At 47.2% G+C, this 13,475-nt stretch overlaps 1 protein-coding gene across 1 annotated transcript in view; it reads left to right on the top strand.

Annotated features, from left to right (window-relative positions):
* Positions 1–10,561, top strand: part of BZRAP1 (benzodiazepine receptor (peripheral) associated protein 1) — a 48,367-nt gene extending 37,806 nt beyond the window's left edge. The window contains exons 24-27 of the mRNA XM_010179465.1: positions 403–474; positions 1,629–1,757; positions 5,398–5,461; positions 9,224–10,561. Coding sequence (XP_010177767.1) covers positions 403–474; positions 1,629–1,757; positions 5,398–5,424 — 228 coding nt within the window. The 3' untranslated portion in view covers positions 5,425–5,461; positions 9,224–10,561. The remainder of the gene's footprint in view (positions 1–402; positions 475–1,628; positions 1,758–5,397; positions 5,462–9,223) is intronic.
* Positions 10,562–13,475: the final 2,914 nt, after the last annotated feature.

Genomic DNA, 13,475 nt, shown 5'->3' with positions numbered 1-13,475 from the left:
GGTGACTTATGTCTGAGCACTGCATACAGAACAGGCTTATCCAAGGGAGCAGTGTTTAATACTTTTTTAAAGAAATGAAAGCTATTTCTGGTGCTTATTCAGCTTGCTCTTAACATACCTTTCCAGAACAGGTGGTAGGTACCGTTTTGAAGCTTTTATTAAAGCTGGTTTAGGACACAAGCTTTGATCTTGTTTTAATTTGTGAAATGCTTCCTTAGCACTGAATTGCACAGTTATTCACTTTGGTTGCTCTTCTGCATCCTCATCCTGCAGGTCTTAAAACACAGTGGCCTCCCTCCCTCCTGCTGAGCTTGTGCAAGAAGCCCAGGGTGGCCTTGTGTTTCTGGTGAGAAGCTCCAGGCAGTGCCTTTCCTGTGAACGCTCTTCTCTTGCTCTTTGCAGGCTGAACTGACTTTCAGTGCAGGGGACATTATCACTGTGTTTGGGTCCATGGATGACGATGGATTCTATTATGTAAGTACAGGGGTAGGCTACATCTGTGGCTACATCTGAAATCGTCGAAGTTCCCCTAGTGGCAGGAGAGCAGAAATCAGGGAACAAAATACTCTGCTTTTGCAAAAAGAAAATAAAAATAAACCTGTATCCACTTAATGCAGAGCTGATTGTTTCTGGCACTCCATACTCCTCCTGTAAACCCAATATCCAAATAGTTTTGAGGTTTTTTTCTCAGCGTAATTTGACTGCAGGCTTCCCAAAGCCTAGGATGCATTTTTCTGTACCTACATCAGCTAAATCAGCATCTGCTATAAGCTGATTTGTCATCAGGCGCTCAGACACATGGGCTTATGCAGGGCAGGAGGCTGAAATGGTAATATAAGAATAAAAATGTATGATGACCCCCATCCAGCCATGCTTCAACATACGAAGCACTGGTATCTGTTTAACTTACTGTGCATACCCAGGACTGTGCCTGCCAGCGAGCTGTGTGCTAGACACAGTCCTTGGCCCTTGGATCACCACCTTGTCCTGCACAGAAAGCAGCATGTCTTCACACGTCAGAGCTGAGGTTCAGCTCCAGGTGAAGTCTGGAGGGATCATGGTGGATTTTTGTTTGACTTCTTGTATGGTGTTGGCCAAACAACATTGCTGAGGTTGTTTTTATCTCACCCAAGCACCTGCTGTTGAACTGGAGACAGTTTTTTTAGGAATACAGCCAAGCTTGATTTACAGCTCTGGACCTCAGTGAGCACAGAGAAAATGCCTACAGGACATTGTACCAGTAGTGCCTCATTCTTAAAAAAAGTAAACAAATACCTCAGCAAATCAAATGCCTTTAGAAAACCTGTGGCACAGTCATGTTCCAGTCGCTTCTTGGACAGCAGTGGATTTTTTTTTTTACTTTGTAGAAATGACCATGATGTTGGAATGAATTTGTCATGGCTTGCTGCCATCTTTTCTTCTTTTACTCTTTGTTTTTGTACCCTGAGTTGTTCTACAGCTAAGCAAGAATGTGAGTCAGGAAATTTGCTGGATCCTCCCAACGTGGCTGTGGTCCTGGGCTTCTCTCAGACCATGGCCTAGACTTCTCTGCATGGGGCTGCTCCTCTATTTATTATTTTGCCATCAGCCAGGAAACCTGATGTGAGAACTGAATGTTGATCTTGCAGGGAGAGCTCAACCAGCAGAGAGGGCTTGTCCCGTCTAACTTCTTGGAAGCTGTAACTTCGGATGGAAGCATGGTCGAGGAGCTTCATTCAAAAGATAAAGAAGCTTTACCATTGAGTGCTGAGAGCCAGGTAAGATTGTGTGGCTCTGCATAGTACGGACATCCAGACTGTGATGTGGCTGGAGATTGGGCATTGCACAGCATGCAGCATCTGATAGAATTGCTTAAGTTATTGCATGCAGCTCATCCCATGGGAGATGCACAGAAGTTTAGAGGGGAGGAGCTCTTCTTGAAGACTTACCTATACTGCAAAAAGAGACAAAAAAGCAGTAACATTGACTGGGGCCTCAGTCTCATTATAGTCAGGTGAGCAAAGAGCATCCTAAGTCCCACCAGCAAATTCTTTAGGTGCACACAAGGGTCAGCGTTGACGTCGTGCTGCAAGCAAAGCAGTTCAGCCAGCTCCCTGGATACGTGAAATTCCTCAGATATGCTCATACCCATGCCAAAGAGTTCTGGAGTTATTGACACACAAAAACCAGTGCTCTTCTACCCATCCTGAGTGGGATGTCTCTTAATCCAGTCTGAGATGCTTTCAGATAAATTTAAAGTACACTGGGCAGTTTCCCAAACGGATCTGTGGAGTGGATTCTGAGGCTTTGAAAGCACACCACGGGTGCAGGGAATTCAAAGGTTGAGCTAACTCCTTGCATTATGTTGCTGGTACTCTTGAAACAACTGCTTAAGCATGAGATTAGGGTCATCTTCCAGGTTCAGCCACTCCTCAGTGGGTGAGGCCAAAGCTGTGGCAGCTCCCTGGTCACTCCTGGACCTCATGCTGTGCCATTCTTAGAGAGTGGGAGCCAGGGAGGGACACAGCTTGGTCCCAGCTCGCATGTACTCAGTCTTCAGTTCTTCTCGGGAGGCTATTGGCACCATCAACTGGTGCCAGACCCATAGAAGTGTGTAAGAGCAGGCCTAGATTGGCTTTGAGCCAGTCCTTAAGGAAAGAAAGTACATGGCCCTGAGTCACCCTCCCTAAAACTCTCGACTGGCGCCACCGAAGCTTTCCTGCTCTCTGCAGCATTCCTTGTCCCATTTTTCATGCTCAGCTCCTCCCATCTCTGTCTTCAAACGCTGCCTGATCTCCCTTAGGCTTCACCTGCAGCCCTGCCTCTTGCTTCCAGGCATTTCAAGCTTTGTGGGTGCGAAGTCCAAGTGACAGGCTTGACTCGGAAATAAGGTTTGTGAGGAGCTTTCTGGATCATCTTTTAAACTCAGAAGTTGCCTGGCTCCCTTGTGCTTACCTGTTTAGGATACTCAGTTGCTTTTATCTCAGCCCATAAGTGCTGGTCCATGCTAGGGAATCACATGTTATTAAGCTGTTACTACCAGGCCGTAAGAGCCCTGAGCTTACACAGGTCTGACTTCGCTGGGGGTAAACAAGCATTTGGAGTGTGTTTCCTTTTTCAGCTTCCCTCTCAAAGGGGTTTACTCTTCCCAAATTACTCATCTGTTAGTACAGAGGGTGTCAAAGGAGACCTGAAGCAGTAAAATTAAACCAGGTTGAATCATAGTGTAGCATGTTACAGATCTAACCCTCCTCTCTGGCATTGACCAGCAGCAACAAGGGCCCATTTCAGATGCCAGGGTCATTATTCCAGCCCTAGCCTGGGTTCTTTCAGAAACCACGGAGAAATTCAGGGCTCAGAGAGCTGTTCTGCCACTTGCAGATGTGAAGGGTTTGGCTTAGCTAATGGTGTTTTATTAAGGGTGGTTGCGAGAGAGCAACATGACTGATAGACAGCATAATATAGACAAGAAATCTGCCCTTACTTCAAGGTATTCCTATTTGCATCCCTCTCTTTTGTTTTACTGGTGAGGAAACAGTGACACCAGTTTGACTTGCCATGTCCCAGACTTTGTCCCAGGCCTTACAGGGTAGCAAGGTCCTGCCTGCTCTGCTGCTGAGCACGGGGCATGAGCTGCCCCGCTTGCTGCCCTGCAGCTTGCTGCTGCTCTGCTTCCCTCTCCCCTTTCCACTGGGGCTACGTTCAGCAGGGGGTGTCTGGTCCCCCGGACATAGCAGTTTGGCCCAGATATTCCAAGGTTTTTTCCTATGATTCATGAAACTTTTTTTTTTTTTTAGCAGAAACGCCTTTCAAAAGTTATAAAAACCACCCATATAAAATAGACACCTTTCGGGCTTGCCTGCCCTTCCGACCTTTCTCTTTGTCTCCACATCTCTCTGCTGGAAATCTGACAGATACCGCTTGCCTTTACTCTGGCTTTGGGTCTGCAGAGCAGGAAGCTGCTGCCTTAGGTCAGGATCGATTGGGTGGTTTTGGTACTCCGTGAGCTGCTGTTCTCCATGGTCTGGGGACGTGGAAAATTCAGTTGATGATAGGACAATTTTATTTCAGTGGGGATCCACATTAACGCTCTAGGCGTGACTTCTTGTTGGCTGTGGTGACAGACTGCCTCCCGTCCTGCCACCGCCCGGCTTCACCCGTGCGCCTGGTGTCCTCGGTGATTTTGGCTTAGCACTCTTTAACTGTGTGCAGTCCTGCCTCCTGTTTGTGCTTTGCAATGCAGATCTATCTAAACAGCTTCCAAATATGAAGGGCATGTTTGCCCCCTTTTAAAGGCAATACATTTACCCTGCTCATAACCAAGCTTGTGTTGTTAACTATGTTTAAGTATGGTTAGAGGAGGAGAGACAGAACCTGACCCCACTGAGTTTTTGGCTCTGTCACAGCAATCACAGCATCCCTACCTGCAAGCAGAACACCTGATGGGTGAGGCAGAAGCAATACCTTCTCGTGTAAAAAAACCCACGAATTCTAAGGGCCATCCCTGATCTGGTGTAAACTGTCAAAGTGATAAAGCCATGCCTGGGGCTTTCCAAACTCCAGCAACATATCCACTCCATAGGGTTTAGGAACTCACTTGTGAAAGCGTGATGCTGGCACGTATAACACAGGTAGAAGCACCTATACTGCTGCTGGTGGGGATGGGGGGAGTGGGGTGTGTGCAAAAAATCCCTGGAGGCAAAAGATGCATGGCAGCCTCTAGAGAAGCATTATTTGGATCTTTGAAAGACGGCCTGGCAAAACAGATGCCCATCAAATTTACCAGTCCCAGCTTGAGGCCTAACACACCAGGGAGCATGCATATGCACCATGGTATCACAGCAGAGCTTTACACTTGTATTACAGCATGTTCCAAACTTAACGGGAGCTTCTCCAAGCATGATCATGAGTGATTTTTTTAAATCACTTGTAACTTCTTGGATTTTACGTTCTCACCCTGTCTTTTCTTCACACTTCCCTTCTACCTGCTGCTATGCCAAAGACATGAGAATAAGGGTAATTTACTTTCCAAATTGAATTGGGAAAAGTACATTTTATTTCTGAGTAAATTTTTAAATGCTGGCAACTGAAAAAAGTGAAGCAGTTTAACTTTCAAACTGGCAACGTTTGTGGATTAGACTAAGCAATGAAAAACATAACACAAAGAGGAGCATCCAAGAAGTTGTGATCACAAGCTAGGGTCCTGAAGCACTCATGCTCACCAACTTAGGGCAGTTGCTTTAATGCTGTGGCTGTCAAATATTTTTGCATTAGTAATACGCAGCATTTTACTGATTGGAAAGCAATTTAAATCATTTTACTGATTGTAAAGCATCTTCAGAAAGTGTTTTGATTCTAATTGATTTCATGTATTTATTTCTGCCTGTATTATGCACCCGTGACGGTTATTTTCTTCAGAGAATAAGGAAGAGAAGAGTCCAGTGATAGATATGAATGATACATAGAAAGAGAGAGCAACCATGTAAGTCTGTATGAGAAGATCTCTTCAATCTCCCACCCAGCCTAGCGTATTAAAGGGTCCTGCACCTGTAGTTTACTCCTTTTCTTGTTTGTAGCTTGACAGGCCAGTTTGGGGGCTCTGCTAGCAAGTCCACCTTCAAATCCTCTGGTGGCAGACCTTTACCTGCCAGACTGGCTCTGTATTAAAACCAAGCCATGATCTGTTCAGCACGTGAAGTGCAATTGTTTGGAACAATTATCTGGTGGTTTTGGGGACTGCGATGGGACTGTGCTGGGTATTCAGGTTTAGAAAAAACCAGCTTTGTAATTCAGCCTGGCCCTTCTACCACTGTTAAAGCTCATCAACAACCACAGCTTTGCTTCGCCTTTGCAGGATCTTGCTCAGGGTGAGCACATCCCATATTCAGCTTGTGACTTACTTCTTCTTGATTTTACTCCTCCCTGAGTACAGTCCTGAACCCCTGCGCACCATCATCTTCAGAAAGTAGTGATGTTTAGTCCCTAAAACCAACCTTGTGTGGATAATTGTTCTGTCTGGTAGCACTTAAAGAAACAATTTTGGGGCTGGGGGGTGAGACCCCTGTTTTGGGGGGCAGTGGGAGGAGATCTGTGTTTTTCTTAATTTCAAGCATTGTTTTCCTGAAATGGTGCAAATCAGTAATACCCGAGACAGCACTGAAAACCGCCACCTGAACACTGATGTGATTCTTCTGTTTATCAACACTAATAGCTTTTTATCAGGATCTTGACAAGAGCAATTTTTCTTTCATGCTTCTCTTAGGGAAGAAACACTAATGTTAGTATCATTTGTCTCTTACCAGATGAATGTGTGAACCGGTTCTGTTGCTTTTCTACCATATAGAGAGCTCTGAGAATTATCTGCACATGCTTGTGTGTGGAAATCTGCCTGGGTGTCGTATACTGCAGCTGGGAATCAGCAGGACTTGCAGCCACAAAGCCAGGAAGCTGCTAGCCACTTCCTTTTAACTGTTCGATATTTGATAATGATACTGTGGTATCTGTATTACAGTAAATAATTGTGACATCTGTGAGTTGGTCTGGCTACCTGCCTTTCGTTTTGCATGCAGTCTGTCGTGCCTAGCTCTACAGGAGAAATTGTGTAAGGTTTGCTGGGCCACTTCAGATCTGCCCTAAAACCATCCTGCTTTTGCCAGAAAAATGGTTTCCAGTGGTGTGTGGGCACTGAGCCACCACTGCCCTGGCTGCACAGGGACTTTCACATCACTCCTGTGTCCTTTGGGGTTGCTGACTCAGCCCAAGGCCCAAGCTCGCTACAGGTCAGTGAGGCCCTGGCATCAGAAGGGCATAAACAGAACCCAGAGGTTCTTACTTCTGCACACAACTAACCCAGTAGGCTACCAAGTTAGCCCTCATCTGGCTTATATTTTATCATTGGCTCCTTAAATCTTGCATTACAGGCTGAAAATGGTTTGTCTAGATTAATTCAGGTTTATTTCCAGACTTCTCAGACCTGACTAACGCTTATCAACACCGAGTGTTGCAACCTGCGTGTTTGCGCCTCCAGGAGATGTGAAGATTGCAGTTGGTGCTGCAGCATTTGTTAGAGGAGTGGACCTTGCAGGCAGAGTGCAGCTCTCACAAGAACCAAGCCGTGCCTCCCAGCCCTCTGCAGTGTGTCCTGGGGCAGCTGGCCTTTCGACACAGCGCTGCACACCTGGAGAGTCGCAGAAGTGCTTCTGAAAGCGTGTGGAACAAGATTTCCATGTGAAAATAGAGGATGAGGTTAGGAAAAATCAGCCACCATATTGCTTACTGTGATGTAGAGAGGTGGAGAGCCATTACATCTCTCTCTCTGTAGTGAGACCCCTTAGAGGGGTAATAGAGTCTGATGGTGCTGTCACTTGGGACAGTTCAGAGTGGTTGTTGCAAGACAGTAGTTGATTCTCAGCTTTCTGGAGTTGGGAGGGGTCATAAAATCACACCAAGACAGAACTCTCTAGAAGTCCTGTACTTTTCTCAGGACTGACTTGCTTGGCATTGCATGTACTGAGCCTGACTCTAGAGAAGAGGTTTCTGCTCATCTTGTGCCAGAAATACTTCTGTAGCAGAGTGAAGCAACTGGAATACAGCAGCATAACTTTAACTTGTGAGGGGAAGAGAGGCCACAGCCTCTTCTCGTGCTCATCATCATGCAGGAGGTGGGGTCCTGAAACAGCAGTAGGGTGCCAGAGCAGTGCTGCTTTTGCTTTTGACCCCAGCAAACTTTAAACAAACTAATCCAGAGCACAGAAAGTATGACTGTGCTGTAGCTATGGCAGTAATATCATGTCTGTGCATCTGCTTGATTCAGCAGCTTTCTCCAGGCCCAGCATGGCACCAGGACCAAAGCACATCTACTTCTGCCTGTGAGCTGCAAAAAGCTGCTGTGATTCTCATGCATTCCCTGTGCAGGGCTGATGTCTTTGCTCTTCAGTAATGCTTCCAGCCCAGGCAAGAACATCCTGCTACTGGTGTCGGTGGCTCGTCTTTCCTGTTAGAGCTGTGACTGCTTACAGACCCTTATGGGGTGTGCTTTCAACTTCCCCTGACTTAGTGGGACCCAAGCGAGGAGGTGATGCGGGCACAATGTTTCAGTGCACCAAGGAAGACGACGACTCTTGGCACAGCTCTGGCCACAATCACGTTGTGTTTTGGGGAATGCCAAGATAAGGATGTACAGCTCGGAGCTTGGAAGATGCTGGTTTGTGAAAGTTGTGTGGAAAAGAAGGTAGTGGGACAAATGTTCTGCTGGGCTTCAGAAATCTAGAGCTGCATCCCTGGCGAACTTCACAACTTCTTGGGAGAGCTTGCCCTGCGAGATCAGAAATGGTCACTGTCCAGACACCAAAACCCAGTGAGAGGAGATCATGGAGAGAAGGCTGCTGTTGGGAACTGACCTGCCTTTAGTATTTTGTGAAGAGGATACTGAGCCCAGGACTTAGAGCACTTTCTGATTTCTAAAACCCCTTTCCAAAAGGAGCAGCATACAGTTCATTGTTTGGGACTGTGGATCCCAGGTAACATTCTCAAATGCTCAGATGACTTAGGAACGTGGCAGTTGCCCTGTGCCACTTGATCCAAAACTTCATGTCCTGCTCCATCATGAACTACTTCTTCATTATTGGTGCCACTGCAGAGCATCTGACTTTGCATCCTGCCCCTTCTGTGACTAGATCTGATGCTAAGCAGGCTTACAAGGCTCTGAATTTCTATTCTGACCATGGTAGAGCATGGCCACTGTTGCAGAAGCCTTGCAGCTTAGCCAGCCTCCTCGAGCTTCTGAAGGTCGTGCACAGCCCTTGTTCTTACTGACCTGCCTTCTGTCCCAGCGTGCGCTGGGAGCCCACCAGGCTCCCTCAGCTCAGGCAGCCTGCAGTGTATGTTGGATGCATCAGTATTTACCCATCTGTGCTCTCAGGAGGTGCTTCATTTACAGTGTTGTCAGCTGTGAAGTATCTTTCATCAAGTGTGGCTTTTCTGCTGTCCTACTCTTAGCCTAACGTTGAGAAATTTCAGACTGTCTGAGCTCAGGCAGGGTCTGGGTAGTCAGCACAAAAAAGTTTCAATCCCTGGAAACTTCCTGACTGAATCCAGAACCTCATGGAGGAGCTGAACCTTGCAGGGTGAGGAATAGAGTGGTGGGGAGAAAGCAGGGTTCTCTGGCTGAGGTTTATGTTGGCATGATGTCCTTCATCGGCTCTAACTCTGGCTTTTTCTTTTGTTTTCTCTCTTTCCCATTCAGTTAAATCCAGATGGGTCTGTTGATCTGAGTGACTTCTCACCAACTCCTCCACCTTCATGCTTTGTCATGGACGAGCAATGTCCAGAGCAGGCGTCGTTGGCCATTCTCAGATGCAGTGATGCACCTGGTCAGAGTAAAAAGAAGAGAGGCTTCTTCTTCAAAGGAAAAAAGCTCTTCAAAAAACTTGGGTCCAGTAAGAAAAATTAACAAGGGATTTATTGTTCTGTGAAGACTGCTTGTGCAGTCCACACAGGGACTGAAATTTCAGGAGAAGCCCTCTGCAATAAGCTGATTAGAGTATTTTCATAGGAAAAAGCGTATATTGAATAGAGAAAACTCTTCAGTGGGTCTGTGAGCTGTGGTCTCTGCTGAGAGCCCAGCTGCAGGTGCCCACGCCGGGGTGTGGAACAGCGTCATGGCACTGGGGTGCGTGAGGCCTCCGCTCTAGGATACAGCTACCTCCACAGTAGTGTGTCCTGCTCCATACAGCCCTCAATGCACCGGTTCCCTGTAAATATTTTAATTTAAAAGTTATATTCTGGCTGTAAGTTAGCTAAATGGCTTTTCCCAGCAAAGCCCCAGCCCCTTAGGAAGAGATCCCTTGTACTACGCGCCCTGGTATTTGTCTGCTCCAAAGGAGGTTGTGTCAACTCCTTCACTTCCTGCAAAGCAAATTTGCATTTTTCTGTTCCCATGAATCCCCTTTGCTCTCTCTGGGCTGACAAGTGAATTATTTGTACTGTAAACCTGTAAATACGCAGCTGTGCCTAGGAGCATCCCACACTGCCTCAGTCATGTTTCAGCATGAGGATTCCTGTGGAGGAAGGAGCAATACCCTGAAGGGGGTTGATGCTATAGGCTGGGCTACTGTAAAGCTGCTCTTGGCTGGTTCACCTTGACCGCACACTGGCTGGGGACTCTGCCTTATTTATTTATTTATAATCTCTATTTATTTATTTATTTATTTATTGTCTGCCTCTTCCGCAGTTTTATTTGGCTGTTTCAGTGGGCTGCTCCTGAGTTGGAGCATTTGGAGAGCAGCGCTGGGGATGGAGAGTTTGCAGCTATTTTCATATGAGATTATGTGTTCCTTGAGTTAAGACACATCCCTTTCTAAGCCACGGAGAGTTTTGTACTACATGGTTTCTATCCTTTTCAGTGTTTCTTTCTTTGCATGTTTCAGTGGTACAAGTGGGGTACTTGTTTTCAGAAGGACAGTTATGTGAGGTATGTGAATGATGCCAGCACAGCGTCCACGAGTGTTGGTGATACAGTATGTTTTTATTTAATATCAAATTTTATTATAATAAAGTCTATTTTCACAAAAATACATTTTCCTTAAAAAAGCAAAAGATTCACTGATCCTTCTTCAGGGTGGATGGGACAGGGAGGAGATTGCATCTGCTACCAATCGCTTGTACCTTGAGGATGCTCCCCAGAACAGAAAAGGACCCTGCCTTTTGTATGATCATGGTGAGAGCTGCCGTCATTGAGAGTGGGAAGTCTTGGCCTCTCCTGCTTCAGAGACCTAATCCTGGGACCTGCCCAGCCACATTTCTCTGTGGTTCTGCCTTCTGCTCTTTGATGTTACCTGTGTGTGGGTGCTCCTGGTGTGAAGTGGAGGGCATGGAGCATGACGCAGCTGTCCCGATACCAACGCGTTCTGCGAGCGGGGTGCGGGTCAGCAGGGATGGTTGCTGGGCCTGAGACAGCCGGGAGCACCTGGCCACTACAGCCACGCTCGTGCTTCCCCGCTGTGTTGGTGTAGCAGAGCAGCATCAGATTTGGTGGCTCCATCCTGACCACATTCATTCCCTGATGATTTCATTTTCACAACAGAGCAAAAATTAAGAGGTCAGTGATGGGCTTTGTTAGAAGTACGGCTTTTACTTTTAAGTTTCAGATGCTTTGGCTTTTTCTGTTTTTGAATCAGCTATTCCATAGGGAGCCACGTTCAAGCCAAGCTAGCAGGACATACCTATGAAGAAGATCTGCATTTCCCTTGCAGATACTCACTTCTCTCCACTGCTGTGCTCATGTGATAGGTAGACAATGATCTGCTTTATCACAACAAATGGCTCCATAGAGACCAACCCCACTGTAGCAAGCTCACAGATTGAACCCACACTTCACTTGCAGTCTTCTTAGACTTCTGATGCAACTTCCAGAGAGTCCAGGCACCTCTTGTGCCAGCAGTGACTGTGCCTGTCCAGGCAGCAGGGCCTGTGCGAGCCCTACCAGCAGCTGCTCAGGGGTGGTTACAAGGGCCTGCTCCCATGTTTCTTACCCAAGCGATGAGCAGCCTACTGCTAGGAGCCCTGAACCAGGGCTGTGCCAAGAGAAGAGGCTTTGCCACCACCGCACCTCCCAGTTTGGGGTTATTCTGGGGACTGCTGCCCTCTGCAAAAGTATTATCAAAAATGCCATTGTTACTGGTGTTGATTCTTATAGTGCCACCACAGCAGACACGAGTCTTGGGCTACCCAATGTCCCATCCTCCTGTGTGGACCTGCTGTAGCTGCTCAGTTCTGCAGGACCTCCACCCTGTGTGGTCTCTGATCTGGTAAGAGACTGACTGAGCTTTCCTCCAGTGGTGCAAGGAGTTGCAGGTTTTTTGCCTGTTTGCCTAGAAGATGTCTGCAACTGAGAAACGCAGCTGTCTGTGACTTCTGACCCCAAGGAAGGAAAAGGAAAAAGGTGGTTTCCCCTCTTATCCAGCTGAACTGTTCCATCTACTTTTCATTTTTCAATATTCTTTGGGTAAAAGGGGAAAAATAACACATAAAACTTGGAGGTCAGAACACAGGTCTTGACTCTGTACCTTGCTCTTACAACTTGAGTAGTCGATGCCTCAGAGTCCCATCAGTGGAAATGTGATCACTTGAAACTGCGACCTTTGCTGCTTACGTGGGGCTCTGCAAGGGCCACTGGTGTTGGGTTGGTTGTGTGGAGTGACAGTTCTGACCTTGGTCCTTGGGGAATCCAGCCAGCGTGGCAAAACCCACTGTGGGCTTTTCTGGGGGTTTTGCAGGATTGCACTGACAGGAGGAATGGAAGCTGCTGCACCTCACGGAGCGATGTTTCAGAAGGATCTTGGCATTGCAGGGGACCTCTGGCTCCCGTGGAGAACAGGAGTGAGGGCAAGGACGGATTGAAAGTTTTTAAGTAGTGAAGCTGCTGCAGCTGTCAATGCTGGGAGGAGTTTCTGTGACTGCTGAAGCAGACTGAAGCGATGGAAGTCAGCAGCAACCCAGTAATTTATCTTCAGCTTGCCCTGCTGCGGAGGAAGTTGGTTGCCGTTCTAACCGAATTCAGCAGCTGGAGTTTCCTAAGTGGATTGTTTAAGGTCTTTTGAAAGAATCTGTTGTTGCATCTACCAGTTCATCAGGGGACGAACTGAGGAACAAATGCTTAGGAAGCAGAGCAGTGGGTGTCACATTTTGGCATCTGCCCCTTGCCAGAGGCTGTGCCTGCAGGATGGCTTCCTCACTCCTGGTGCTCCTTCCTCCCTCCTCGGCTGAGCCGTGGTGACAGGAGGGGCACAGTGGCTGCTCTCGAGCTGCCTGCTGCGCTGCCTCCTGCCAGTTTCACTGTGAACACAGACTCCCATCGCTCAGCAGAGTCACCCTAATTCAGTTGGCTCCCCAACACCAGGCAAAGCTGAGAGGAGTCTCCTTGAGAAGTTCTTAAGTCCTTCAGGCTTTGATGTAGCTAAACACAAAAGGCTACAAGAAACAAGCAAACAAAAAGGTTAGGTGTTCTGCTTTGCACTGGACTATATCCCAGGTGGTCATGGCACATCTCTGCTCTGCTTGTATCGACGTATTCTTGTTTCTTTGCTCTAGAGGAGCAGACACAGTCTCCTTTGGTTCTGAAGGTGATGAGCAGGAGGGCTTGGCACTTGCTCTGATGCTCAGCAGAAGGCTCACCCAGAGATGTGGCCTTGCCCATACACGGTTATGTGGGAGCAGCTTCATGGAAAGTGAACATTCAGGACCCAAAACATCTCAAAACCTCCCACTTCCATCATTTCTGAAGCAGTGTTGAGAGCAATTAAGTAAGTTCCTAATTGTGAAATGCAGTTACTGGCACAGATATGCACTAACTGTCTTGCCAGCCTTTGAAAAATCCTTACCCTTTTCTAACCAGTGAGCTGCACGATGCAGCAGAGGAAGCACGCAGATAACGGCTTCCAAATTTTTCCAGTTCTGCCCCTTTGCACAAGAACGGCGCTCACGTTGTGCAAGCAGCT

This window comes from Mesitornis unicolor, unplaced genomic scaffold, assembly GCF_000695765.1.
Source record: "Mesitornis unicolor isolate BGI_N332 unplaced genomic scaffold, ASM69576v1 scaffold6222, whole genome shotgun sequence".
Taxonomy (NCBI): domain Eukaryota; kingdom Metazoa; phylum Chordata; class Aves; order Mesitornithiformes; family Mesitornithidae; genus Mesitornis; species Mesitornis unicolor.
Note: the sequence above shows the minus strand (reverse complement) of the source record. Positions and strands in the feature narration are given on the sequence as shown.